Source organism: Epargyreus clarus, unplaced genomic scaffold (genome assembly GCF_041222505.1).
Source record: "Epargyreus clarus isolate Ecla_fem2 unplaced genomic scaffold, WU_Ecla_fem_2.2 ptg000019l, whole genome shotgun sequence".
NCBI lineage: Eukaryota > Metazoa > Arthropoda > Insecta > Lepidoptera > Hesperiidae > Epargyreus > Epargyreus clarus.
Genome location: NW_027332227.1, coordinates 9910531 through 9938521, shown reverse-complemented (window position 1 = coordinate 9938521; position 27991 = coordinate 9910531). Strand labels below are relative to the sequence as shown.

The window sequence follows — 27991 nt, the reverse complement described above, 5'->3', positions numbered from 1 at the left end:
GAGCCATACCGTCTCTACCACTTTTCAATTTTGCGAGTGATGTGCGAAAATCCAATTAAGATTATAACAGTAATAATTGACAATTCAGCGCTGTCTGAATGTAGAAGACATTTCAGAAGCGGCACTGCGACTGGAAATATAGGTCTGATTTTATCCTCAATTGTTTGAACTGACAATTGAATTAGAAGCCCCATTCATACTTGCGATTTGATCCGCAAACTATCTATTATTCCGAATATAAGAGAACGATTTCATTTGATATTTCGATTTTCAAGTTAGCTCTGGACTTTTGTTTGGTTATGACACATTGTAAGTTGGTACCAGGGGATTCATTCACCATGACCACATATATGTAAGGTAGTTCCTTTTTTATACTGTGGAACTAGTAAATGAGCATGGCGTCGAACTTGCAGTAAGTGGCCACTAACGACAGCAGTAATCAATCCCAGTTAAGATTCGATTCCTACCTGAAATGGGCTACATATGGTCACAGGTCCCTTCCCTTTCGGTGGAAGAGGTGGATGCCAGCTGACTTACATATAAGGCGATCATTAGTTAACAGGGGTGGCAATCGTATCTTTGATCAGTAGGACCTCTGATCTATATGGTTTCAGATGTCCATGGGCAACAGTGACTTATCATCAGGCGATAACTATACATCAAATCTATAATGAGCTAACAAATGTGCCTTAGATACAGCTCATTATAATACAACTAGAACAGACAGAATTTATAAAAGGGATAAACTTCGAGCATTGGTTTATTTCCGCTCTCAATAATGTTTCAGTCCAATTAAGCCCGTAGCTCGTGCAAACATTTCAAATTTAGTTTCTATTAATAGATCAAAGTAACGAAAGCACCTAATCAAATACTGAGGTTGATCGATATTTTGATAGTAATGAGGTTCCTATGTTTCCTTTGTTAAAAGATCGAAGTAGCAAATGTTTTTTTGTACGTATCTAACTGAACTGCCACTCCTGAGGAGTATAATGTAAGTCTATAATGTAAGTCAGTCGTAAGGGAATGTGTTTACCCTGCTACGGAGGGTAATGTTTTAGAACTTATGTATATATAATTCGCGCCAAACTTCTAGGCCGCTCTGAAGTTGATGCGCGCAGGTGTAGTCAGAGAGCCAATGCGGTCGAACACAACTACAAGCATATACTTCGTAGCAACGTGAAGGCACATTAACTGCGGAGAGTGTCGGGGGGGTCCCGCTAATATCTACAATTTTTTGTTGCGACACGACTCGTTTCTATATTCAGAGTGGACTACAAGTTTGGCGCAGACTGTTCCTATATTTCTTTCTTGGCATGCCTAAGCCTAAAATCTTGAAGGATTTTAACATATGGAGTGTCGTTGGTTTCGTTTAAATTGTGGGAGTGACATAGACTACATGTCTATAATAAATAAAGATTTGAATATAATATAATATTTACCTTCCATCGTTATAAAGGTCGTAGCCGAGTTCTATTTCAATCGCATCTTTCGAGGTTTTCCAAAATAGAAGTTCAATGAAAGCTTTTGGGTTCTTTGACGCTATCTCGGTAAACTTCCTTAGGATGAAGATTGCGAACTTTTCCAATTCCTGAAAAAACACTTCATGTCAGTTAAATACGAATTAAAGTTACTTATCGCATATTATATCAAATTAGTGAGATTAGAGTTAAAGACAATAAATCAAAGATTTTTTTTTCAATCTTAAACTTTACAAGTGTTTACATTTTTACGAGGCGACTTATAATATTAACAAGCAATTGTGTCAATCACTGTTTTAAAAACGTTTTTAGCGGCAAAATCCCTGTTTAACTACAAATATGATTAATACATCTTTTTGGTACTCAAATATTTTTTTTAATATGAATATTGTTAGTTTAATTTTTTTTAAATCTTCGCGACAACCCAGGGGGGCACGGCCCATAATATGAAAAACACTAGAAGGTTACTGACTACATATAATAACAATAATACAAACCTTCAAATGCGGCATAGGGCTAGCGAGCACCTTCTGGAACACGAGGAACAGCGTGGCCTGGAACATCATGGAGGGCCGCTTGCAGTCCCAGGCGATGCGGTGCAGCATCTTCAGCAGGCAGTGGTTGGTGTGCGGCGGGTTCCGCTCGCAGCCCTCCAGCAGAGATGCGCAGGCGCTTACCACGCGAGGATGGCAGAACCTATGATTGGACAGGTGACATTAAAAGTGAAAAAAAAATTAAAAAAAAACACCAAAATCCTTTTATGTGAGTAGTAGTAGACCCTAGCCCGGCTATAGGACAGTAATAAGTTGGCGATACCATAGTTTAACGAGGCGTTTTTTTACTGCACGTTATTAACAAGTAATTCATTAAAAAATCAAAAAACCCGACTGCACTATAAAAGCTGAAGTAGAATTACCAAAAACGGTGAAATAGGCCTTTTATTATTTTTATGCAGAAAGCCAAATACAAAGTTTCATAGTAGGTATCTGCTTCAAAATCAAAAATGTTCAAACAATATTATCCTATTTTATTTATCCTCGTATAGCTCGTATAGCATTTACGCTATATAAAGAACCTATGAGTAAAAATCCAGCACTCTAAAGTTCTGCGGTTTCCCTTTGCGTTGCGTTGATCTTTACACAGCAACACTACTCATTTAGTCAGACAGTCATCTCGATGAGTTATATATATGTATATATAATAAAATGTATGTGTAATCTCTTTTAAGTTCCTTCATTTATTTTGATATCCTACTCGATAGGTTTGGTTAACTTTTTTTAAAACATGTTATTATTTCGCATAAACAATCCACCATTTACGCGCCATAAAGTATATAACTTCAGTAATTCAAAGTTCCGGTCATTATTTTACCTCGTAATGGGTAGAATTTTATTATTTTTATCCAACAAGCCAAATACAAAATTTCATAGTGTTTGCTTCAAAATTGACGATTGTTTAAATCAACTTTTAACCCTTATTTTACCCTCTACGGGGTTAATTTTTCGGATGGGGATAAATAGGTGTGTCCTACAAAATTAAAGCATTTCAGAAAAACTGTTTTCCCCCATTTTACCCTCTTAGGGGTAGAATTTCCAAAAGGCCTTTCTTAGTACTTATTTACGCTATACAGCAAACCTTTGTGCAAAATTTCAGAACTCTAAGTTGAGCGGTTTTGGCTGTACTTTGATTTCTAAAAAATGATAAAGACATTTAGTTAGTCAGTCAGTCAGTCACCTTGCTGTTTTATATATATACAAATATTTTTTCATAATCTCCGTTTAATTTCCTTTCATTTGATACCCTATTCGATAGGTTCAGTTAACTTTTTTTTTTAAATGTGTTACTATTTCGCGCCAAAAATCCGCCATTTTATTTATTTTTTTCTAACACCTATCTAAGGACACTCGGGTCATTGAGACGTATATAATGACACCTTAACTGTCGAAATTCATCCAGCCGTTTGTTAGATCCGATCAAATAAAGAAAGACAAACATACAAGATACGCGCGAAAAACATAACCCTTCCTTGGCAGTCGGGTAAAAAGTGTAAAAATTTCAAATAACTCTATATTTTTTAACTAACATGTCTTCGTTTAAGCATTGCTTTTGGTCAGTTAAATATAGGTATGACTATTTTGATATAAAATAATCAAAACCTCTTCGAAATTGGATCAGTAGTTTTTGAGAAAATCGAGCACATACATAGCGGTCGAATATAGAACGTCCTTTTTAAAGTCGGTCAAAAATCTAGAAATTACTTATTCAGTAATAAAGAAGCATAACGTGAAATAATATTTAAATAAAAAATTAAAAATATATATCCACATCTTTATCAAGAAATTTAAAAAATAGGCCAGTGGAAAGGTGATTTAAAATGGATTGTGATCGTATATCGCGCGTCCTGCATTGCGAGTTAACGAGTTTTATTTTTACGGCGACCCGTAACGACTAATCGATATCGAGTTATCGTCCTGTCGATAAATAAAAGCCGAGTGCTATATTTTTACCTTTGAACTTTGAATTTACTTTGTGAATGAATTTACTTTGGTAACAATTATGCTATCGGACTATGGGCGGTATAGAGGGAATGTTCCTCAGTTAATAAAGATCTATGTAAACAAACTACATTTGGGTATAAAACTTATTTTTAACATTAGATTTTTAAATAATGTCTTCCTTTAAGCTTTGATACTGGTCAGTTAAATATTACTATACTTTATAATACCAAAGAAAAACTTTTAGTAAATTGCATACGCGACAGAAGTGTAAAGAATGAAATATTAAAAAATAATAATAAACAAGTCTATATGCAAATGTCAAATATATGCAACATAATATGTTAGTAGAAAATTTTCAAAAATATCCACATCCTTATCAAGAAATTTAAAAAATGGGCCAGTGGAAAGGTGATTTAAAATGGATTGTGATCGTATATCGCACGCCCTGCATTGCGAGTTAACGAGTTTTATTTTTACGGCGACCCGTAACGACTAATCGATATCAAGTTATCGTCTCTCGATAAATAACGGCCGAGTGCTATATTTTTACCTTTGAACTTTGGATTCACTTTGTGCATGAACTTGCTTTGGTGATATTTATGCTCTCGGAATATGGGCGGTATATAGTATGGTAGTGAGAGGTTGTTTATCAGTTTATACAAATATGTGAATAATCTACATTGGCTATAAAGCAAATTTTTAACACTTTAGATTTTTCAAATAACATGTCCTCCTTTAAGCTTTGATATTGGTCAGTTAAATATAGCTATATTTTATAAACAAAAAACTTCAAGAAAATTTAAAAAAATGGGCCAGTGGAAAGGTTTTTTAAAATGGATTGTGATCGTATATCGCGCGTCCTGCATTGCGAGTTAACGAGTTTTATTTTTACGGCGACCCGTAACGACTAATCGATATCGAGTTATCGTCTCTCGATAAATAACAGCCGAGTGCTATATTTTTACCTTTGAACTTTGAATTTACTTAGGTGACAATTATGCTATCGGACTATGGGCGGTATAGAGGGAATGTTCCTCAGTTAATAAAGATCTATGTAAACAAACTACATTTGGGTATAAAACTTATTTTTAACACTAGATTTTTAAATAATGCCTTCCTTTAAGCTTTGATACTGGTCAGTTAAATATTACTATACTTTATAATACCAAAGAAAAACTTTTAGTAAATTGCATACGCGACAGAAGTGTAAAGAATGAAATATTAAAAAATAATAATAAACAAGTCTATATGCAAATGTCAAATATATGCAACATAATATGTTAGTAGAAAATTTTCAATAATATCCACATCTTTAACGAGAAATTAAAAAATTGGCCAGTGGAAAGGTTTTTTAAAATGGATTGTGATCGTATATCGCGCGCCTTGCATTGCGAGTTAACGAGTTTTATTTTTACGGCGACCCGTAACGACTAATCGATATCGAGTTATCGTCTCTCGATAAATAAAAGCCGAGTGCTATATTTTTACCTTTGAACTTTGGATTCACTTTGTGAATGAATTTGCTTTAGTGACGTTTATGCTATTGTACTATGGGCGGTATATAGAGAGGTTGTTTATCAGTTAATACACATCTTTGTAAACACATTACATGTGTTATAATAACGCATTTTTAGAACGAAATTCGTTACGCGTCTTCCTGTAGGACTAGAATAGAAAAGCGCTATGCGAGCACTGTGCGCGGCCGGATCTATCTTAATAACACTAACCACATGGTTTAAGGCAAAATGGCTTTAAGTTGTCCCCCGGACTACAAGATAAGAAATTACAGAATTTTGTCCTGATCCACAAATTGGTCTTGTACGGGGTAATGGCTTTTAATTCTCTTTTACTGGTCACGGATCTTACCCATAAAATATCTAAGTTAATAAGTAATATCTTTGGTATTTCCATACAATTCGGGGAGATGTGAATGGCTCAGCAGAAGACGATGGCTATACAAAGCTAATAAATAATTGATTGATGAGACTGAAGCACTTCTAAAAATGCTATATGCATTATGATTATGCTATATGCATTATGATTACAAAAAAACTTACTTTGCTTATTATAAATATTAAAAATGTACATACATATGAAATAAGAAAATTAGTGTGTTACCCGGGATGGGCGTAAACACCTGCGACACAGTTTCTTTCTATTGTTACTATACTAGTGTTTTTGTTCAATAAATCTCTAATTTAGTGGTATTTACCTCTGAACAAAGTCTTGGAAATCGAAGTCCGTTTCAACAACAGCAGTTGTCCTTTCTTCTTCTTCTTCGTCTTCTAAAATATTTTGAAAATATTTAGTTTCATCATATTATTACTAAGCTGATAGATCTCACAGTAAAGTATTTTAATTTATAATATTTACGCGTAGGCACAAATCATTTTGTGCTGGCATTCTTCACCATTGCTGCAGAGTTCAACCTCGTTTATTTCAGATGGATACGCACATCGACTAACGCCTGTTATTAATATTCAATCTATCCGATTTTTGCCTAAGATCGATGTGTGACAACTTTTAATATGCAGTCATTTTCAAATGTCAATCTTTGGTAGGCAAAACATTGGATAGATTTATTAGGTCAAAGTCAAAGTTAAAATATTTATTTCAAAGTAACATACCACATAATATATTTTTAAAGGTCAATTAATTACATTATATTATATAGAATTGAATAACAATTATATTATTAATAATAGCCGTATTTCTTAATCCAACATGAAAAATGAAGCCTATTTTTGGTATTTCCAGTCGCTGTACGGTATATTGCTCATTTACCCGACAAATTGTGTACACTCGATACGTAACATTTTTATAACTTTGTTACTTCCAAGAATACAGACGTTGTAGATAATTTTCCTTTGCGAGCTTAAACGTAAGAAATTATATTAAGTCGTTTTACCTTCTTCATCATATTCCGAATTTTCCTGCGTTTCCGTTCCATTTTCCATATTTTCTGGAAAGGAGCATTAAATATTATGTTATCAGGTTTTGTGAGAATTAATGCGCCCTTATTCCTGTAATGTCGCTCCCAATCATGAAACATTTTCTATTCTTAATAAAAGAAATCCGTTTTTAAGAACTTTTGTAATTGAAATGCGGATAATTAAGCTTTTAGCGTGTGTTATTAATAATTAAAGCACAATTGTAATATTTTATTCCGTATTCAAGAAAAGGAATATTAAATTGAGGCATAATTATACACTCGCTAATGTTAAATGCTAAATCATTAAATGTCGAACCTTGTTAGCATACCTATTCGGCATTTTTAAAGAAAAAATGAGTATTTCGGCGATTAGTAACAAAAAATCTGTTAATCGATAACTTAAGTGATCGCAACCAGATAGTGTTCAGTAAAGAAATTACTTCCTCATATATTTCAGTTTGTTTAGCATTCTTGATTTATTGATTGACACATATTGCATTACTGGTGGCCGAAATGAGGTGTTTTCAATGGCGGATTTGTATTCTAGATCGCATACAAAAATGTTGGTAGCAAAATTAGATCAAAAAGAACTTACAAAATTAAAAAAAAGTTATTTTGTTGGATTATATAACGAGATACCTACACCGTGGTAAGTAAATCTAATACAGACATAGCACGGTAAAAATATATCGAATAAATAAACAAATTTTCAAGATTTAGATACAAATATTTAAGCGACTCGTCGATCCCCCAATATTTATGTAGAGGCAAATTTCCCGAACCCCGATGTAATGTGGATATAAAACACTTATCATGATTTACTTACCGAGCTCGACCCCTAGATCCGTGCTGTATATAGTTTCTAACATATCCAGTTCCTCGTCTGCTTCTATGCCCGGGACCCCGAATATCCCTTCTTCGGGCCACACTTCCCTAATAAGTAATAAATAGGTTTATTAAATTAATTGTAGTTATTGAATTTATACTTCTCCAGGCTCGCTATGAGAGGTAAATAGTATAGATAAAGCGATGTCCGTAACGGAAACAAAAACAAAAATAAAGAAAACGCTTTCTACACTCACAGCCCCACACTAGGATTCCGTGTGTCGTGGGTGCCATGGACACACATATAGACAAATACACAAACACCTAGACCCAGAAAAAGAAATTTAAATTCATCATTTAGATCTGTCTGGCCGGGGATCGAACCCAGGACTCTGCGCGTCAGACCGGTATGGTGAATTGGTGACTGCTCCACCACGCAGGTCGGTGAAACGATTACGGTATAACGTTACGTTAAGATAATAATATTTAATTATTATCGATTTATAGATATTATACGATACTATATGACATGTACCAATGTATATTTATTACGCCAAAGAAGTATAACTTCTTGCGTGGTAACATGATAGCACATACACGCATTTTTGTTTATTTTCAATTGCTTTCAATTCAATTAATTTGTATATTACACATACCTCGCAGCTCTGAAAGTTCCGATTGCATTTTCGTACTTGTGTTCCCGCATAAGCTTCTGAATTTTCTTCATACAATCCTCCCTGAATATAAAAGAAAATTAAAATGAATCTGTTGGTGCTGTAATCATATCAAAATTTAATCTTAAAACACAACTTATTTTCAGAGAAGGTACAACTTAGTTTGAACAATCAATTAGGTAGTCTTGAAACTTTTGTTATTGCAATATACAATGGGTACTTCACGAGCTCGTTAAAATTGTAAATCTGAACAAATTTTTCTTCGAAAAGGGCACTACAACACAAGAAAGTAGTTGCTTAAATATATTTATGAGGGAAACTAGCAGCCGTAGTTTGATAAAAACAAATTGGAATTAAGACATCGTACGAAGGAACGAAAAAATATTTGAATCGAATATTTGTATACACTACACTACAAAGTAAAAAATAATTAAAATAAATGTTGGTTAAGTACATATTTCTGAAGTCTACGCTTAATATATTTAGTTGGATAACGATGTAAACAGCGAGTCTTATACGTGATACTTTAAGATTTTTAGTTTAAGACATAGCTGCTATGTAATACGCGACGGCGAGAGCCCGACGACGAGACACAACGATTGACTGCGGCTCATAATTCTCTTAAAGTTTGTTAAAAATTCTCCACATATGGAATTGAGTGGCAAAGTACCAAATATCAATCGTAGGTTCACGACTATCGATCGACGTTCTATTTTTGCCTTGTTAAGCGCTGGTGTACGCTGGTTTTAAGGGTGTGGGAAGGGAGACATACTTATCAGAGGTTTTCCAACAGTCTTCAGGGATAGAAAAATCATTCTATAGTGTCGAGTACAGATGTAGGACATCTGGGCGGCAGTATCCGCTTAACAGGTGGACTGCATTTTAATTTCCTACTTCAATGCATAGATAAGTATAGAAATCTCACCGCCTTGTAATTTAAGTAAGCCATTAAATGGCTTAAACGGCTAACAATTCTGTCAGCCATTTAATGGCTGTCATGGTGTAATTTACGCGGAACAATGCCGACATGCGCAATTAAGTGGTGCAAAAACACGAAATCGAAGAAAAACTGCAGAGAACTATCGTTTCATTCGTAAATGATCTAAAAACTATTTTTTTTTTAATATTTTTCAAACACGAAAATAGATGACAGTGACAATTTCAATTGTCAAAACTGGTTATATTTTCTTGTTAGGAGTGAGTAAACTTTACGGATCTATGCTTCAATGTATTTAAAAATTAAAAGTTACATACTTTTGTTGATCTATAGGTACGTCGGAGGCAGCGTCGAAGGGCGGCGGGAACTCTTCGATGTTGGAGCTGAGCACCGCCGCTAGTTGCGGACGAACCTCCTCCCATACGGGGATGCTCTGTTGCACGGACTTTGACTTCTGAGCTTGGGGTTTCTGTTCTGTTGTTAATACATTTTTCATTTTGTATGTACCTTTTCTATAGTTCAATTAGTAACTGAGCATTTGAGAAGTAATAGAAGTATAGTTCGACTAATTACTAACGTTAAACAGTTCTTGTGTTGAAGCATGGGGAAGTCGATTGACTTACATATGAGGTAACCATTTCAGTCCTTAGCATTGACAACGTGACTGTAATAAGTTTCAAGTAGAATCCCTGTTCTATACCTATAGTTTGTTTTGGATGTATATAGCTTATATTCAATCGTGAAAAACGACACACCAACTCATGGCAAGTGGTCATTACCACTCATAAACATCTATAATCAACTTTAGAGGGGTCACCGTTCCTAAAGACTAAATTAATAAAATTGGTTTGCCCCGTGTAAAAAAAATTAGCAAACTACCATACACAAAAATACATATCTACTACAAAAAATATGTTACATCGTCACTCAAAAGGAGTACAACTTAAAAAATAATTTTAAATCGGCCTTATATTAAAACCGTTTTAAAGCATCTCTACCAGTCACATTTCAACATTATCTTTAAACGTTTTCTCGACAATGTTACTCAAATTACTATTATAAAAGCTTATTACAATTGCCATCGTTAGACAATTAGGTCGCCGGTCGGACGATTCAATTCAATGAAATCGTGTGTGCGACAAGAATAAATTCAAAGCCGCTCATAAAAGAATCTAAAACAATTCTATCTGAAATTACCCTTACTGTTTCATTTTAATCTGGTAGCCGGTTTATATGAACAGAAAAAAAGATATTTTCTGCGTTTATAAATGAAGTTTGTATGACGTAACGAATAATATTTATTGTAACAAAATTGGAACATTTAAAAATCATGCTTCTTTTTTATTTAATACGCCCAAGAAGTATAAATTCTTACATATGTACATAAGTACACATAAGCTTTTAGTAATCAAATACTTTCATTAGAAAATCCAAGACAAATAGAAATATAAACAACCATAGACAATATTTTTATTTTTATTGGAAAATTATCTGAAACATTCCACGGTTTTGATTTTTTTCTGAATAATACCCTATCAGTACATGACTGCAAGATATGCGTAAAAATAGGATTAGTTCTTTTAATGATTAGGCAAACTGTAAACGTACTTGTTGACAAAGTTTAAAGTACTAAGTTGACTAGTTATGTATGTAGTTATGGGAGTCGTTGTTTTATGGGATACGCTGATACAGTACATAAATAAGGCTTACGATAGAAGGATGCTTAGCTAGCTTAAATACTTAAGCCTCCGGAGGGACATAGGATTGCGTATTCTATGGACTTTTTTATAAGTTTGAAATCTGTATAGAATATACACATATGTTGCAACTACGGATTAAGACACTCGCCTTAGTATACCTTTCCACCAAAACGCAAAAACTACTTTAAGCTAGAAATAGGTATGAGCGTGGTACCACAGATCGAACATACTGGCTTTGTCGACTTTCAACTTATATAATGGTAAGTGTTCCGAGAACCGTACATTAGCAAGTTATGACGTCATAACACACTTCTTCATTAATATCGACTGAACTCATGGCGGTCCTCCACGGTTCGGTTTACGCGATGTTTTTTATTACTGCGTACGTGTAAGATGTGGAATGATTTTTTTGGAGTATTCCCGAAACGTAATGACAGAGCGCTCTTCAAAATAGGTGTAAAACGAGCTCGCCTTCAAAGCCAGCAATGCGATGGAGCGATGGAGTCTCTCCTCATATTGCAGATATGGATATATGCACGGATAATTTACGTGGTGACTTCCTGATGGATATTGTTATAAAGAAGTTTATACTTAAGATTTGATGAGATAATTTACCAGTTTCTTATTTTTCTCATATCTTTTAGTTATTAGACTTTTGAAATTAAGCTGTACGGCTTTAGATATATGATATTTGAATGATTGAAAAATGAAAGTGTGAACCTCCCCAGCATAATTATTACCTACACTAATTAATGTAATATGATGTATCACACCTACAGGCCTTTTACAAGCTGATACAAATAAATATTATTCACTTCGTTAGCCACACTATCATAATTATTGTTCCGTCGTGTGCACGTGTTTCCACAGCTAATTTCGTACTCTTATGATGTTAATGAAACATTAATTCATTATTTCAACGTCGCTGCTCTTCAAAAGAAAACACTCCCTTTGAAGAGCGTAGTTAAACGGTACTTTAAATTACTAGTTACGAGTCCGTTGGCAACGGAAGCGTGGCTATTTAATTATACTAATGAGTTAAGGAACTTACTTTTAGATTTCGGTTTCTTGCGGACCTTTTTCTGCACCACGAGTCCCGTTTTCTTGCAATAGTGCTCTAACATTTTCAGGAACAAATGTACCGTCTCGACGAGATCGACCAAGTAAGACCTGCAATGAGTATTCTTATATATTTAACGCAAAAAAATCTTTGCAATGGGTTAAATTGAATAAAAATTGGCAAATTTAATATATATGTCGCGATACCTCTGTTAGGGACGAAGTTATTTAGTCTTCATTACAAAATTGCAATGTTAAGACAATATAACTCACGACAACTAACTCACTCACGTAATTCTTAAAATAAGAAGCTCTAATAACATTTTTACGTGTTTAAAGTTTTACAATCGGCCGCGCACGATGCTCGTTTGTTCAAATCTCGATAGCCGTGTAGACATACACGCGTATAATATTAACCGACAGAAATAGTTAAAGGAGGCATAACGTTTATATCTTACGTGACGAAGAAGCACAACAAGTAAAGTATTCAAACAAACCTTGGCATTTTGGCATCATCATAGTTGAGAAAAGTCGCAAGTATGAACTCTCTGTACTCCAAAACATAGAAAATGTTACTCTTTAACACCTTAGCTGATTCCTTAACATCTGGGTCGGTACTTTTGTCCATAACGAGTAAGGTGTTAAGCAATTCCTTGTAGGCTCTGAGTGCAAGGTGCAGCCTTCTCACCCAAGCAGAGAATTTCTTCTTTTCTACTTTGATCATGTCGTAGTACTTTTCCATTTGTTGTTGTACGTAATGAAACATTGGGACTGACATTGTTTCACTAAAATGAAATATGAATAATTAAGGAACTTTTATAATTTATGAGATTATTTTCTTAAGTCCATAAACCAGCTTGTTAACCGGTAGTACTTCAACATATTTGGTTACATTCATTACATTTATATCATTTTAAGATAATATCAACTTTCAAATGCATAATCTAAATTATCCATGGTATCATTTACATTTTTGTTATAACTATGTATGTACTTAAAAAAATAACTTATTTGTATAATTATCTCGTACCAAATATTTTGTAGTTTTTCATTTGGTTACAGTTAGTCTGAGATAAAAAAAAAATAATTTGATAATCTTTAAAGGATCTTGGAGAAATAGTTACAATTCGTAATTATATCTTACCTGACCAAACCAACTTCAAACTTATGTCCTCTGTTAAATTCCATAAAGAATTTTATTGCCCACAAATAATATGATTCGTCATTTTGCTGTGCTTTAGCTCTGACAAGCACATCCTTCACATAATGCATCAATGGATTATAGGAACTATTAAGGAATTCTATACAAAACTCTTTAAGAAATAGTCTGAAACGGTTTAAAATATTAGCTATACATTATAATAATAAAGTAAAATTGCAGAACTCATAGACATAAACAAACTCTAAAGGTAAATTCTGAAACTAAGTTGGAACACCCCATGAGATAATATCATAGTATAAAAATAGTTATATTTAATAGTTCTGAAGTTTCATATATATATTACTTTTAATATGAGCAGTTATATAAATATTCTTATTTTAATTATGAATTATTTCTAAAGATGTCACTCCTGAAAAAAATAAGGTTAATAATTTTTAAAATCCATCTAAAGTCAAAGTCTGGAGATATTTTGAGTAGCACGGAATCACATACCTAATTGCAAAAGCTGATCTCCTTTCCAATATCCCACTCTCTACAGGCCTTCGGTTTTTAGGCTTAACTAATTTTGTCTTCGTGCTTCCGTTAAAATTTAGACTAGATATTTTATTTAAAGGTTTCAAGCATATCAACTCGTTGTCCGATATAGATTTCATATTTTGCACAACATAAGTGCCTCCAAAACGTGAGTGCCTAAAAATCAGAAGTGACACAATTATTTAGCTAAAACAATGGAAAACATGATAAGAGGGCCGCCTATAAAACCATTAATTTTTATACCCTTAAAATGATAATGAAAAATAAAAAAAATATATAAAAAGGCCAATTGCTAAAGGAGGTGTGTTGTTTACCAAGTATGACATAACTTTCTTGACATATTAGGAGTATTTTAAAAATTATTCGTGGGAGTACCAAAATCAAAAGTTCAATTTTACCTAGTAGCGGAGTATTGTTTGACCTTGTTCAGTCTTTGTTTTGTTTCTGACACCCTTAGCGAGAGAAGTTCCTGATCATCCCTTAGTTTTTCATCAACGCTTCTTTGTAATGCAGCATCCGCTAGACTAGTGGGATTCTGTTCTCTTAACAGGTGGGATATTATTTCAAGGATGTGCATGAAGTACTGTTTCTCATTTTCTGAAGACATGTATAGAATTATATCTAGTATCCCAGATTGATTTAGAGCCCATAATACCTAAAATAAATAATTGCAATTAGCAATAAATTGAATGATGAATTAAGAGTTCTTATACCTGTTTAAAGTTATGTGAGTAATAGAAATTCATAAGCAATTGCTAACACATTATAATGTTTGCTATAAAGTTCTTTAAAAGTTATTCAAACTGTGTTAAGTGTACCAAAATGATCATGTGGGCTGACCATGGTACAGTGGCCTATAGCCTAAGCTCCTCTTACTTTAATATGAGACCTATGGAAAGTAGAAAGACAATAATAGGTTGAGAATGCTAATCATCATGTTTCTTATTATGAAAATAACCACTATAAATTTTATCAATAGCAGTAAAAAGAACTTCATTATGACCTATGAGAGTGTTTATATATTTCAATCAATATCAACAAATTTCAAGATATAATTAATTTACCTGATCGTGCACACTAGCATCATTTTCTGGTCTGCGCTCTTTATCAAGATCGGCAGGTACATGTAAAACATTCCTTATGAGTATTAAGATCCTCTCTATTATTAGACCAGTATCTTCATCTCTTTCTGACCAATCCTGAAAACATATTTTACTATTTATAAAGTAGAAGTGGCATATGAGTCTGTAATTGGCGTGATTGTGGCTGCCCGTAGGTCTGTTACATAGATTAGTAAAGATACTTCGCCGCCTTGAAATTGAATGAAGCCACAAACGGCTTATTTTAGTAAGTTCTTTTTTTTAATTCTTGACAAATAAAAATATTTTTAGGGAAAATTTACGAATAAATAACTAATACTGCGTAATTTACGTAATAAATAAATAATTATTTCAAATATTTTAGGGACATTTTAGCACGGAGACGTGGCAAAACTTTTTTACGCAACTATTTCAATTCTCAAAACTGGGTACATTTTCTTGTTAGGAGTGAGTAATCTTTACTAATCTATGGTCTGTTATAAGAACCAAGTAGAATTGAAATTCTACTTGGTATTAGTTACAGGTCCTGGTATGCTACTCTTGAGCGCTGAGATAGAATGCCTCATGAAGGTGCCTCTCTCTTACAATCTCAACTTAGTAGATTGTAACACTGCTGTTTTAGGCGGAGATATGTATTGTGACAATTTATTATTAAAGTTGAATTCAATAATAAATTTTACGGTCTTATTCATAAAAAATGCTTATAGAAGGTTTTAAGCACTCATTAGTTAAAGTGTTCAATAAGCTTATAAAACGTTCTATAAAATTGCTTATTCATAAACGTTCCATAAACCTTCTATAACTAATGTGTCGCTAAAGTCAACTATAAATGAAAATGTTGCCATTATAGTGAAGTTCGGCGAACAAATTGACGAATATCCATAGATAAACATCATTAAATGACATTATTTCGTACTAAAAAATATTCTGTCTTGACATTCTTGTCAATGGGTTGTCGATAAAACCAAATCACATGTCAGTGTCATTGTATTTGTAAATACCGCGAATTTAAAAATATTTTATTTGTTAAAATGGGATGTGAAGCAAAAGTTGTTAAAAGATAAAGGAGTGAAAATTGGTTGGATATTAATGTTTTATGTAATATTGATATAATTATATAAAGTTAAATTCAATTAAGTTTCGTTTTGTAAACATTCGCAATATCTTATGGCAGTAAACCCTGTATTTCAGAAGGTGTACCAGGACCTCTGCGATCTAATTTACGAACATTACGTACGAGATCAATTATAAAATTTACCGTCGATTTATTAAAGCGATAACGCTTCCTATAGTCTAATGAAAACAGATCACTCTTTGGTGCAATGTTCTTCGAAGTGGATGGTTTTCTAGATTTTTAATAATCTAAGCTTTGTAAAATTTGCATTGTAATTTAAAATAGTGATATAATAATGTTATTTATCGGATATTAAAATAAATTATTTCAAGTTTGTATACAAAATGGACATTGACATAATTTATTAAAAACGTATTGTCCAATTAGGTTAGTAATCACGAATCAGCTGTTGAGAGTCGGCCATCTTTGCCTTATAGCACTGTTATAGTAGGGTTCTGGCCTCTATAAGTTATAGAAGGTTTATAGAACGGTTTAGTGCCTAAAATGCGTTTATGAATAACACTTTTTGACAATCGTACTATAGCAACGTTATAAGTGTGCTATAACTTTTTATGAATAAGACCGTTAGTTTATACTTACAATTTCTAGTATCTTAGCTAGCTTTTTTACAAAGACTTGCCATATTTCAACTTTGGTAAATGCATCTTCTTTGTATGACTGTAAATGTGACAGTATTTGTAAATAATTGTGTCTGGCTGTCCGTTCAACGGGCACTTCTTCTCTGTATAGCAGTAATGCTGGATTTGTTAAGTTTACTATTAGGCTGTAAATAAATGCTTGTATTATACTTTTACAGTAAATAAATAAAAATACCAATGGTAGGAGAAATATGACAATATCCAGAGACATACAGGTTTATCTAAGCAATCTAGATTAAATCATGTATTTACAAAAATCAAACATTTATGTCTAGTCATTATGATTTTTAGTGTTTCGAGGTATTGAGTACTATTGAAGTAGTTTAAAATACTTTATTAAGTTTAAAATTATACATACCGTAGGGTCACATCAAAGAGTTCCAAGTTCTCCCAATGATCGACCAGCATTGGCAAAAGGTCCGTTTGTAATACTTTAGTTTGACCGAAGTGTCTTCGAATTTCATGGTCTTCTCCATCACGTCTCAAGTACCTAATTAAGTCCTTAACAGTATTAAGTGTAAAGTCATCTATCATATACTTTCCAGTCTTCTTGTTTAAAGTTCCCAAGGCATTGCAAGTAGCAGAAAGCTCAGCTGATAGAAGCGAAGTCATTTTTACAAAATTAACCTTACTTATATCGCACAATTCATAACTTAAACACACGCAGATTGCACACACACATTACACTCCACGTATTTAAGGTCCTTTAACATTGTTCACACAAAATATATTGCTTAGACACTTTCTTTAAATATTTTGCACGTATAAACTTAAATTCAAAATAAAGTTTTATTATTAGCATGACATTTAAAAGCCCGCGAAACTAATGTTTTGACGTATCATGTCGTTTTTTTCTTAAAAACGAGTAGAGAAGATAAAATCGAAATTCTGCCAAATATTATTAACTATTAAATAGGTCGTATGTTAATTACTGCTAAGAAGTAATAAATAATCAATCGTCTTCCTAATTACAATAAACGCTGGCAGGTATATACCAAAATATATTGATCAAAACTTGCGATCAATGTAAAGAAAATTTCTCGGCTGCCCAGTTATATTGTATGATCAATTTCATAAAAAGAAAATTTAAAAATTGTGGCGTGTTGTTTACAAAAATATTAGACATGCAATTTTCAATTAGTATAAAATATGCGTGGCGTTCAAAGTTAGTCACGAGTACCTACTGTTCTTCAATGCAATGTCCCACTAGGCTTTATCTATCTTTTTCGGTCTGAGTTTCAGATTAACAAAAAAGAAGGCATAAAAATAAACTTTCAAATAAACGGTACATTTTTTTATTAGAAAGCTTTGTAGTAGATATAAGTAGCGAAATCAAACTGGCACATGAGTCCTACCTGAAGTTGATCATAAATTGTAATGTAAGTACAGTAGGTACGTACGTAAACAGTTGGCCAGTCTTGTAGGCCATCTAAGACAATAGTTTTCCACCAGTACCTAGCGAGATAATAGACCAATAAATTTAGAAAATGGCAGTTTAGGAAAAAGTACCTATATCATGCAGAAAAAAGGGCTTGGTTCTCTTCCAAATCGATCGCACTTAAGTCGTACAGTGTCGACTGCCGACTACTTGAGACATACATAGTGCGTAATGCGTCAATTCAGGTCCATTTCATTGCTATAGATCTTAATACGTGGCATTAGTTTGCGTAGAGACGTTTGTATATCTATATTAGCTTAGCAGTTACATCATAGTAGCTACCAAGATAATAAAACATAGTATTTTTATTAGGAGTATTACCACAAAGCTTGATATGAGTCAACCATATTAGGTGTTATCTACAACAACAAAAAACCACACTACTTAAAAATATGGCAAATATTACTTCCAGAATTCAGACGAATCTAACGACACCTAACATGTTAAAATCCATTCAACCGTTTGGGTCGGAGGGCGCGGCAAAAACTGAGACGTACATAAATAATTAAATACATAAATACCTACCTACATATCCACGCTCGACAAATACTACTCTTCGTAGGTAAAAATAACAACAAAACTGGTTAGATGTAGGTATTACTTATTCAGTCAGCTAGTTTGTGTTTGTAATACTTCCAAATAAAAACTTCGATACCTAACTAACACCTAACTCAATGTACTGATGCCCGGAGTAATAGTATTAAGCTCAGAGGTTCGTACAAACAACTGTATGCCAGTTAGTATTAAGGTAACGTAATCCTGGCCTGATGTTGTGCCAGAACGCATCCTGAAGGGAGACTGGCTACAGGCCAACGAAAATAAGCACAACCGGTACTCTATCTCTGTAATAGCATCGATTTTGCTTTTGGTACTCACAGTCATAGATTAGTAAAGATACTTCGCCGCCTTGAAATTGAATGAAGCCCCAAAAGGCTTATTTTAGTAAGTTCTTTTTTTGAATTCTTGACAAATAAAAACATTTTTAGAGAAAATTTACGAATAAATAACTAATTTACGTAATAATTACGTAATTTACGTAATAAATAAATACTTATTTCAAATATTTTAGGGACATTTTAGCACGGAGACGTGGCAAAACTTTTTTACGCAACTATTTCATTTCTCCAAACTGGGTACATTTTCTTGTTATGAGTGAGTCATCTTTACTAATCTATGCTCACAGTATACTAGTCTGACCACTTTTGTTTTACTATAAACGGGAAACTTTCGCTATGTAGGCAATTTTGGGTAAATCGAAAACATAATATTTTCATGTCGTGATAACTAAATTACATGGGTTAGTGCCCATAGACATACAAAAAAAAAGTGGTGAAATGTAAATAGAATTTCTGCAATTATTCCCCGAAAAAAAGTTCCTCCTATTTAAAACTTTGCTGATAAATCGTCATTAATTAAATTTTTCCTTCTTTAGGACTTTGGGACAGACAAGCTGATAACGGGACATTCCCACTCAAAAGTGTACGTGTGGTTACATTAACTGTGTACTCCATTTCATGTCAAACGTATTTTTAACATTAGGTACGTTCGTTGTATAATAAATTGAGAAAGATATATCAATATTATGTTACACGAAAGATCACGTAAATAAGCACAGGCCTAAAATAATTCAGATGTCTTACAAAATATCTGGTGTCGTTCATTACAGTGATATCTAATAGGTATTCCAGTCACGTCTAGGTACAGACCAATTTGAAGATTGTTGGGGTATTTTCGGCTATTGGAATCTGCTGTAACGAATGGTTTTTGTTGTCTTTCAACCGACCCTGAATGGTAGACTCGTAATTGAATGGAATAATTTGTGCCAGTCTTGTTATTTTCAGTGTTGTTTAAATTTTAGTTTTTCTTATTCTAGAGGTCAGAGTTAGAATGCAATGCACCTCAGATTTTTTCGATGTCAAGTAGGTTTTTTTTATATAATATAGTAGTAGCAGATGACCATGCAGTCCACCTGATGGTAAGTGGCTACTGCTGGCCATGGACATCTATAATCAAACCCAGACAGAATTAGATAATCCAACTTGAGGACGGCCATAGGCGCGCCGCTGCTAGGACTAAGCTGGAACGCCTCTGGGGGGAAGGGTTCTACCACCTTCAAGTACATACTTTTAATTTTACTGATAATTTGGTATATATGTATGGTTTATTCATGAAAGGAAATGTTGTAAGGTGTTATATATATACTTACCTAAGAATTTTCCATAAGGGTATTTACATGCGTATCTACTACTACTCAAATGGACCAACGGTATTTACATACATACCGTTAATTTCAAAGAGATATTTCCTACGGAATAATATCTTAAATTTACATAAAATTGTGTTTTATGAATTTTAATTAATAAGACACGTTCATAGTTAACATTCGGGTTACCATATTTTAAAAAATCGGTATTTCAACGATCCTGTTTAAATAATTCGACCTTTTTGCCGGATTACGCCCTTTGATCCTTTTCGTATTTACTTTAGTTTCAGACGAGTTTCTGCGTAAAGGTACCTAAGAAGGTAAATACTCAATATTATGAGTGTTTTCCATTTCCACAGCTCAACAAATATGATGATCTTTATGAAATTTGGTAGACCGAGTTACTGTCTATAACTGTATGAAGATGAATATAGGGTACTTTTGTTCCTTTTTTTTTCGAGGGGTAAACCTTCAAAAGGTACCCGGTGCCGTGGGAGTGACACGGGGTTATGTGGGACATTTACCGCACTAAAACCCCCCGGTGGCCGTCCTCGGCGCCGCGTATAGGACTCCGGGATCTCCAAAGGAACGCGACCGGAGTCCTCTCAGCGCACTGCCCCGTCGGGCCCCGCCCAGGTGAGTTTGTATCACCACACCGTCTGGTGTATACGACGGAATGCGACCACAAATACCGCCGTCCTTACCGGGGTCGCTAGCCGGGCGGTTCGAGCTCCCACTCTTGCTGCCCGCAACCCCGAAAGCCCCTTTTAGTCGCCTCTTACGACAGGCAGGGGATACCATAGCCCTATTCTGGTCCCGGAACTACAGGGACTAGGGTACTTTTTTCCTATAAACATTACAGCTTCTGCGAGTACCTACCCAAAAAAGTAAATACCTGTCTGTATCTTTATATCTTCGTTTTACTGATATTACTGATGAAAATATAGAAACCAAGGAAGTAATAACTAAATAGTGGTGATCATATTTAAATCTCCCTTGTAAAGAACTGTCAAAGAATTTCAGAGGCAACATTGTTATTACTAAAAAAAAGACTAAACACATTCAATTAACGGCATAAGGGCCTTACCTTTATATGTATCTATATATAACCTAACCTAACCTAACCTATATATTTTCAGGCAGGAAGAAGGAGGATGGAGGGTTCTGAGGTACGAAGACCTATGTCAGATTAAAATTCCATTAAACAGATTAAAAGTTTCCTCATACGTAGATAGGTAGAGATACATTTTTTTAAATCATTAATGTAAGTACTTAAACGAATACTATGACAGGAATGAAAATCTGCATTTTTTTATAATTATGAGAATTTAGGTTTATTATGTATTAGCTAATACTTAAAGCTATACAATTAAATACTGGAAATAAGTAAATAAAAATTTAACCATAAAAATGATTAAAGACATAGTTATATTTATCTTTCACTAAACTATTCTCTCTAGTAGATATACTAGCCGATTTTATCTAGAGAGAATGGTGAAATGTGTGTTATATATTTTTCACTCTTATAGTTTCTGAGCAAAGAAATACCTATAGTTTCGATTCAGGGTCACGAGGGTCGTGAGTAGGTATCTACCTACATAAGTAAATTCCTACGCAGCGTTATGTCTATATCGATAATATATTCGAGGCTTAACCCTTATAGATAGCTAGGAAGTTTTTGATATAATTACTTTTTATTGAAGTGTTTTCGGATAAAATATAGTTGAAATTAAATCTACTTAACTTGGCCCTCTTAAAAATTTGTATTGAACAGTCTATGCTTAAATTTCCGTTATTAGAACATACATATCAGTTTCATTTTATGTACTTATTTAAGTACGTTAAATATAAATTTCGTTAAACATTATAAAGAAAATGTATTTTAGGACATGGACAGGTATATTTTAGATTATATTTATCAGTTAAGAGTACTTGCTCAAAATGATAAAATAACATGAAATATTAACTTACTATATCAGTATTTTACAATTTTTTGTAAAAAAAAATCCTACCTATTTATTCAAAGTGTTACTGAGGGCAAAAAATATAATTAAAGGAAACAGTTCATAAATAATATAATACAGTTCCCTGAGATATTCAATAACATTGAATGTACCTTTAAAGCTTTTTCTATCAAAAACTGTTGAAAGGGGTGTTTTACCCCTATTTTAATGCCCTGGCATACTTGATCTACGTAGGCCAGCGCATTAAAAGTAGGGGTAGCTCTACCTATAGGAAGATACTCGTAAAAGGACAGAGGTGATATCGCTTTTCTATGGTAGAATGCTTCTGGCGACTGTCGGTTTTCCTTTGCGATTTGTGCTTCAACAAGCAGGTTATAGCAAAGGGATTTATAAAGGATTTCCTTGTTTATTTAAAGGGCATCATAAAGCGTATGAGAATAAAGCTGTGTCAAAACTTTATTAAAAAGTAAACTCTGCGTGGGCGTGGATTTGATTCTGTGTCTCTATTTCAATTATGTGTGGATACATTGTATACAAATATAGCGTAATATAAATCCCTCTCGCACCAGAATAGGTACTTACTAAAAATATTTACTTTATAGAATAATCATTTCAACAGAAACTTTCAGATTTTATTGTAAAACAAATAGGTATAATTATGTCATTGTTGTCATCAATTAATTATATTAGAAGTCAGTTACAAGTCATTTACAGTGACCGTGATTATGTAATATAAGCCAATATATTATGACATACGGCAATAAATTTGAAATAACTTACTTTCTCTTTTCACGCGTCCTTGAAGTAATAGCTATCAATATTACGACCGTATGAGGATAACATAATAATAAGAGATTCAGACGACAACTTGACGAAAAGGAAAATCCATTTGCTCACCATTTCTCTATCGTATTATCGTACTTTTTTCCGTCGTACAACTTTTGCGAGAAATAAAAAGGGTTTTTCCGTCTACCGTTAAGGAACGAAAAGATTCCATGCTCTTCGGGGACCTCTGCGCACAATGAGCGTAACTTAATGAAAGTTGAACTCACGGTGGACAATTTCCATAAAAGTCATTTGTTACGTTATGTAAGCAAATTGTTTTAGAATAGGCGTTAGAATATAAAATATCGCCTTATTGAATATTCTACGGCGTTTTCCCTCGGTATCCAATATGGTGTAGAAGAACATTATTTATACCTTCCAGTGTTCATAAAGTTTTCTCGTAAACTATAGGCTCTATAGTGTAACATGCTAGGCGTTAAGAGCGTCTTATTACGTATACAAAGGGATGTATTCAATGCTGCGTTGTGTGCACACAGTGAAAGGGTTGTATAGTGGCTTATCATGAAACAAAACACCGAGTAATAAGGAGTGTTAATAACTGAAAGTCTTAAGAAGTATATTTTAATGAAACATATTGTTGCTATTAAATTCCCAATAGTGCTTTTTTCGTAGAGTAGATATTATCATAATTATGCTGGGAAATGATAAGATAATTATCATAATATTGTACACAGTTATAGGTGCTTTTGTCGTATTTATAGCAACGAACTCATGGGACGGGACACCAAACCTAAATAGGGCTGTGGTCCTTTATATTAAGTAATTTGGATTTTTGCTATTACTTTTTCTTATACTTCTGAGCACTTACTCACTTCATATATCTTACTATGAACTTCAAATTAGTATTAAACAACCTTACTCTGTATTGCTGTAATACCTAGAGATAGATGTTGTGGAGGCGTCAATCAAATCTAATTATCTATTTCCTCATTGTATCTCTAACACAATTCAATTCAAGTACACTGTGCACTATGTATGTGTGCATGTGTGTGTTCATACCATAGATTAGTAAAGATTACTCACTCCTAACAAGAAAATGTACCCCGTTTTGAGAATTGAAATAGTTGCGTAAAAAAGTTTTGCCACGTCTCCGTGCTAAAATGTCCCTAAAATATTTGAAATTATTATTATAAATTGTTTATTTATCATGTAAATTACGCAGTATTAGTTATTTATTCGTAAATTTTCTCTAAAAATGTTTTTATTTGTCAAGAATTCAAAAAAAGAACTTACTATAATAAGCCATTTGCGGCTTCATTCAATTTCAAGGCGGCGAAGTATCTTTACTAATCTATGGTTCATACATACAATGTGTATGTACTGTGTGACCATAGACCGGAGCAGAACAGATTGGATTAAATAAAATCTAAAATAATGGGTTAGGATCACGCTGAAGCAATGGATCTGGAACAGCTGGTTTGTTTAACAATTTATGCAGCATCAAATTCTATTCTTAAAGTGTACAATAAATTAAGTATATGGTATTATTATACTCGAGATTTATAGCCCCTTTATGTTAAAAGGATTATAAAAGGACCGGTCATCCGTCTTGCGCATACCGAGTCGCCGGAATGCAATCAAGAAAGAAGTGGAATCTTCCTTGAACGGCACCCTCGAAGAACCTATAATGCCGTGCTCTGAAAAAGACGAATGAATATAATACATATCATTTTTGAGAGTAAAAAATAGGAATTAAGTCTACAATAGGTACAGGAAAAAATATAATAAACACTTCCGTAGTCTCATGCATTTTCCTTAACGTTCCTTCTCTGAGTTTAACATAAATCTATATCTTCTTAAACTTAATAGTCTCTACATTTTTTTTTTTTTTCATATTCTTTCAACCGAAGTAAATATTATCAGATGTAATAAACATCTGATAGGATCTTAATTAGGATGAATGAATAGCAATAATTATTCATTTCAATTTCAATTAACATATAATTATGTTGCTACAACAGTGTTGTACTTGTTACATGGGCAATGACTACAACCATCAGGTATATTGCTCCTTAACTTCAATCAAAGATCTATATACAATCAACAATAAAAAAAATGTGAGCCGTCACGGGACGCCTGGCAGATGTGAAACATCGACATTATTTTGTAAAAGTAATATGCAGAAAAGAACATATTGTGATAGGAACTAAATATGTCATAATGATAAAATAAAATATTACGATTTTTTTCCAGATAACGATGACTATTTATTGAATTCGATTGTGCATGGCGACGCGTCGCCACACCGTAAACACTACTGCATATAGACTGTATATATATACCATCGTATAGCGTGGCGACGCGTCGCGGTTTTACGTGCGGCTATAGATGTTTCACATCAAAAATGTTTTATTACCACTAACAAAAGGAAAAATAGAGGTCACAGATAACCGAGTCACAGGAATGTAATCACCCATTTGTCAGTGCACAAGCAAAGACATCTTTCAACGAAACGGAAGCAGAGCTTACTCGTAGCTTCTTTATATCGGCTGATCGGTTTTTACGCTTGACAAATGAATCCGCACAAAGTCTTCTTACATGTTGTCTTTTTAAAGATTTATTGTACGACAGTACTTATAAAAGTAAATAGGAACAGACTTTTTTCTCTCAATGATTATACTCTTTTTTATTTGTAAGTAAAATCAAAAGTAAATAGCGATGTCAGTCCAGTCACCCTCAGTAAGAAATTAAGTCCTTATTCTATCTGTCCAAGATTCTGTAATATTCATGAAGACAAATATAAAAGTGATTTTTTTGTTATATAGGGTGAATTTTTCAAATAGGCCTTCAGGGTCAAATGTGGCCCAGAATGTGATCCTTATAAGCAACACTATCAGATAGTGGAATAATATAGAGGGTGTATTTATTTTCAAAATGAACTCGTTCGACTCCCGGCTAAGGAAAAAGATATTTTAAAAAAACGAATGATGCAGTTTTAGTTTTTATCAAAATCGGCCTCGTAACTCCTTTCAGCATTTTTCGCTAACGCTTATAAGTAGTTTCGGATTTGGCCCTGAAGGCCCATTTGAAAAATTCACCCTGTATAAAGCTTTGTAAGTAAATATGCCTATAAAATGGCATTTTATTTTTGTGTTTATATAGAAACTGAAAGTTCATGCATATGTATAGAAAATTCTAGAGGTTTTCGTAGACAATCTGATAAAGATACTTTTTGACGGTTAGACTAGATTGGTACAGAATAAATGTTTAGTAATAAATAACGTTGGCATCTCAACTCACGGCCAACGGGATAAACTTTGTACGTACTCATGGGTAGTCATGCACGATGTTAAACGGTCCTCATTTTTCTATAGTTGGAGGAAAATTGCTGTCGTATTTCCGGCTCACATGTCCTTAAGCTGGAGACAACGAGATTATCCGCGGGGAAATAAAATGGAGACACGAGAATCATCAATCTTGGCCCATGCCACCCTTAAACGAAACTAATAAAAATGGTATCTTATTATTGGGAAAGCCTTGTTGATTAATGTAGTGGTACTTGTAACTTCCATTGACATTTATGTTACTTTTTGTGCCTTCCCGTTTCGTGATTCGCTTCCGCGCTATGCTAAATTCAGTTTACTAAATGAGTTAGCCTCAATTGCGTTGCTGCATTTTAAATTTTGCAAGACGTGAGCGTTTTATATTTGCCGCAATTGTTGTCTGTATAGCAGATAGGACGACTGGAAATTGCGATGTTGGTATAGTATAGTCAAATATTTACATCCTGCGTTACTTCTGTATTGATTTCTTGGGAACAAAATATACACATTACTACCTCGATAAACTAACTTTAATACGACAAAGCAAGTAGCGGAGGTATTTCAGCCGAATGTATTGTGTGATAGTACAAAGGCTTATACAAAAATTACTCGTAATGTTGTAAAGTTGTATCATAAATCTCAGCCTAAGACGTTAATAGTGGTAGTAGAGTAATAAAAGCAATTATAGAAACATAAGTAAAAGTTGGCGGACGGCCCGCAGCCGTCGCTCCGGCGCAGCAAGTTTGTCAATTATAACTAAGGTGACTACGTTTGTAGAGTTGATTGCAAAAATTCTGAAGTACGGGCTAAGAAGATTTAATTAAAACTTAAAATATGGGAATTAACTTAAGAGGTTTGGAATCAGTAGTTTATGTTACTTCATTATAGAACGAAACGACACAGAGTCCGTTTGAGGTGGTTAGGCTTTTTAGCATGAGCCATATACCTACTTATGACTATACTGTATACTATTCTACAAAACCAATATACTTAGGGTTCCAAAACAAAAAAAAACCTCTGCGCTGCGTTGAGGGCTCCGGGATCTCCAAAGGAACGCAACCGGAGTCCTCTTAGCGCGTTGCCCCGTCGGGCTCCGCCCAGGTGAGCTTGACGCTCGCCACACCATCTGGTGTATACGACGGTATGCGACCACACATACCGTCGTCCTTCCCGGGGCCGCTGGCCGGGCGGTTCGAGCTCCCACTCTTGCCGCCCGCAACCCCGGAAGCCCCCTTTTAGTCGCCTCTTACGACAGGCAGGAGATACCGTAGCCCTATTCTAGTCCCGGAACTACAGGGACACTTTCGATTGAACCAGAATTACGTATGATAAAGTATGATGAATACCGTTAAATTAGTTTTAATTATTTGTTAGACCTATAAGAACTTTTTGCAAAATATACGTTTTTAATCATAGAATATTGTTTGTTCACAATATCATTATTATGAACCATTTCAACGTAAAAGCTTACGTTGCGATTTTCATACAATTTTTGCTCTCCTGTAAAATTGACAAAATGTAGATACGTTCATCTGTCTCTCACACCGTGAATTGTAACTCATCATTTCTTTGAAACTTTCTCATGTTAATTATATGGAACTCAAT

The 27991-nt window shown here is 33.9% G+C and overlaps 2 protein-coding genes across 2 annotated transcripts in view; one reads left to right on the top strand and one right to left on the bottom strand.

Moving 5' to 3' along the window:
* Positions 1-17484, bottom strand: part of timeout (circadian regulator timeout) — a 29347-nt gene extending 11863 nt beyond the window's left edge. Inside the window, exons 1-15 of the mRNA XM_073083306.1 lie at positions 17031-17484; positions 16614-16797; positions 14864-14998; positions 14198-14454; positions 13758-13955; positions 13248-13430; positions 12601-12888; positions 12096-12214; positions 9662-9818; positions 8390-8470; positions 7735-7841; positions 6885-6938; positions 6189-6261; positions 1976-2174; positions 1440-1588 (exon numbers count right to left, since the gene is read on the bottom strand). Coding sequence (XP_072939407.1) covers positions 1440-1588; positions 1976-2174; positions 6189-6261; positions 6885-6938; positions 7735-7841; positions 8390-8470; positions 9662-9818; positions 12096-12214; positions 12601-12888; positions 13248-13430; positions 13758-13955; positions 14198-14454; positions 14864-14998; positions 16614-16797; positions 17031-17284 — 2438 coding nt within the window. The 5' untranslated portion in view covers positions 17285-17484. The remainder of the gene's footprint in view (positions 1-1439; positions 1589-1975; positions 2175-6188; positions 6262-6884; positions 6939-7734; positions 7842-8389; positions 8471-9661; positions 9819-12095; positions 12215-12600; positions 12889-13247; positions 13431-13757; positions 13956-14197; positions 14455-14863; positions 14999-16613; positions 16798-17030) is intronic.
* The window catches only part of RpL24 (ribosomal protein L24), a 322279-nt gene that overhangs the window by 48152 nt on the left and 246136 nt on the right, over positions 1-27991 (top strand). The window lies entirely within an intron of this gene.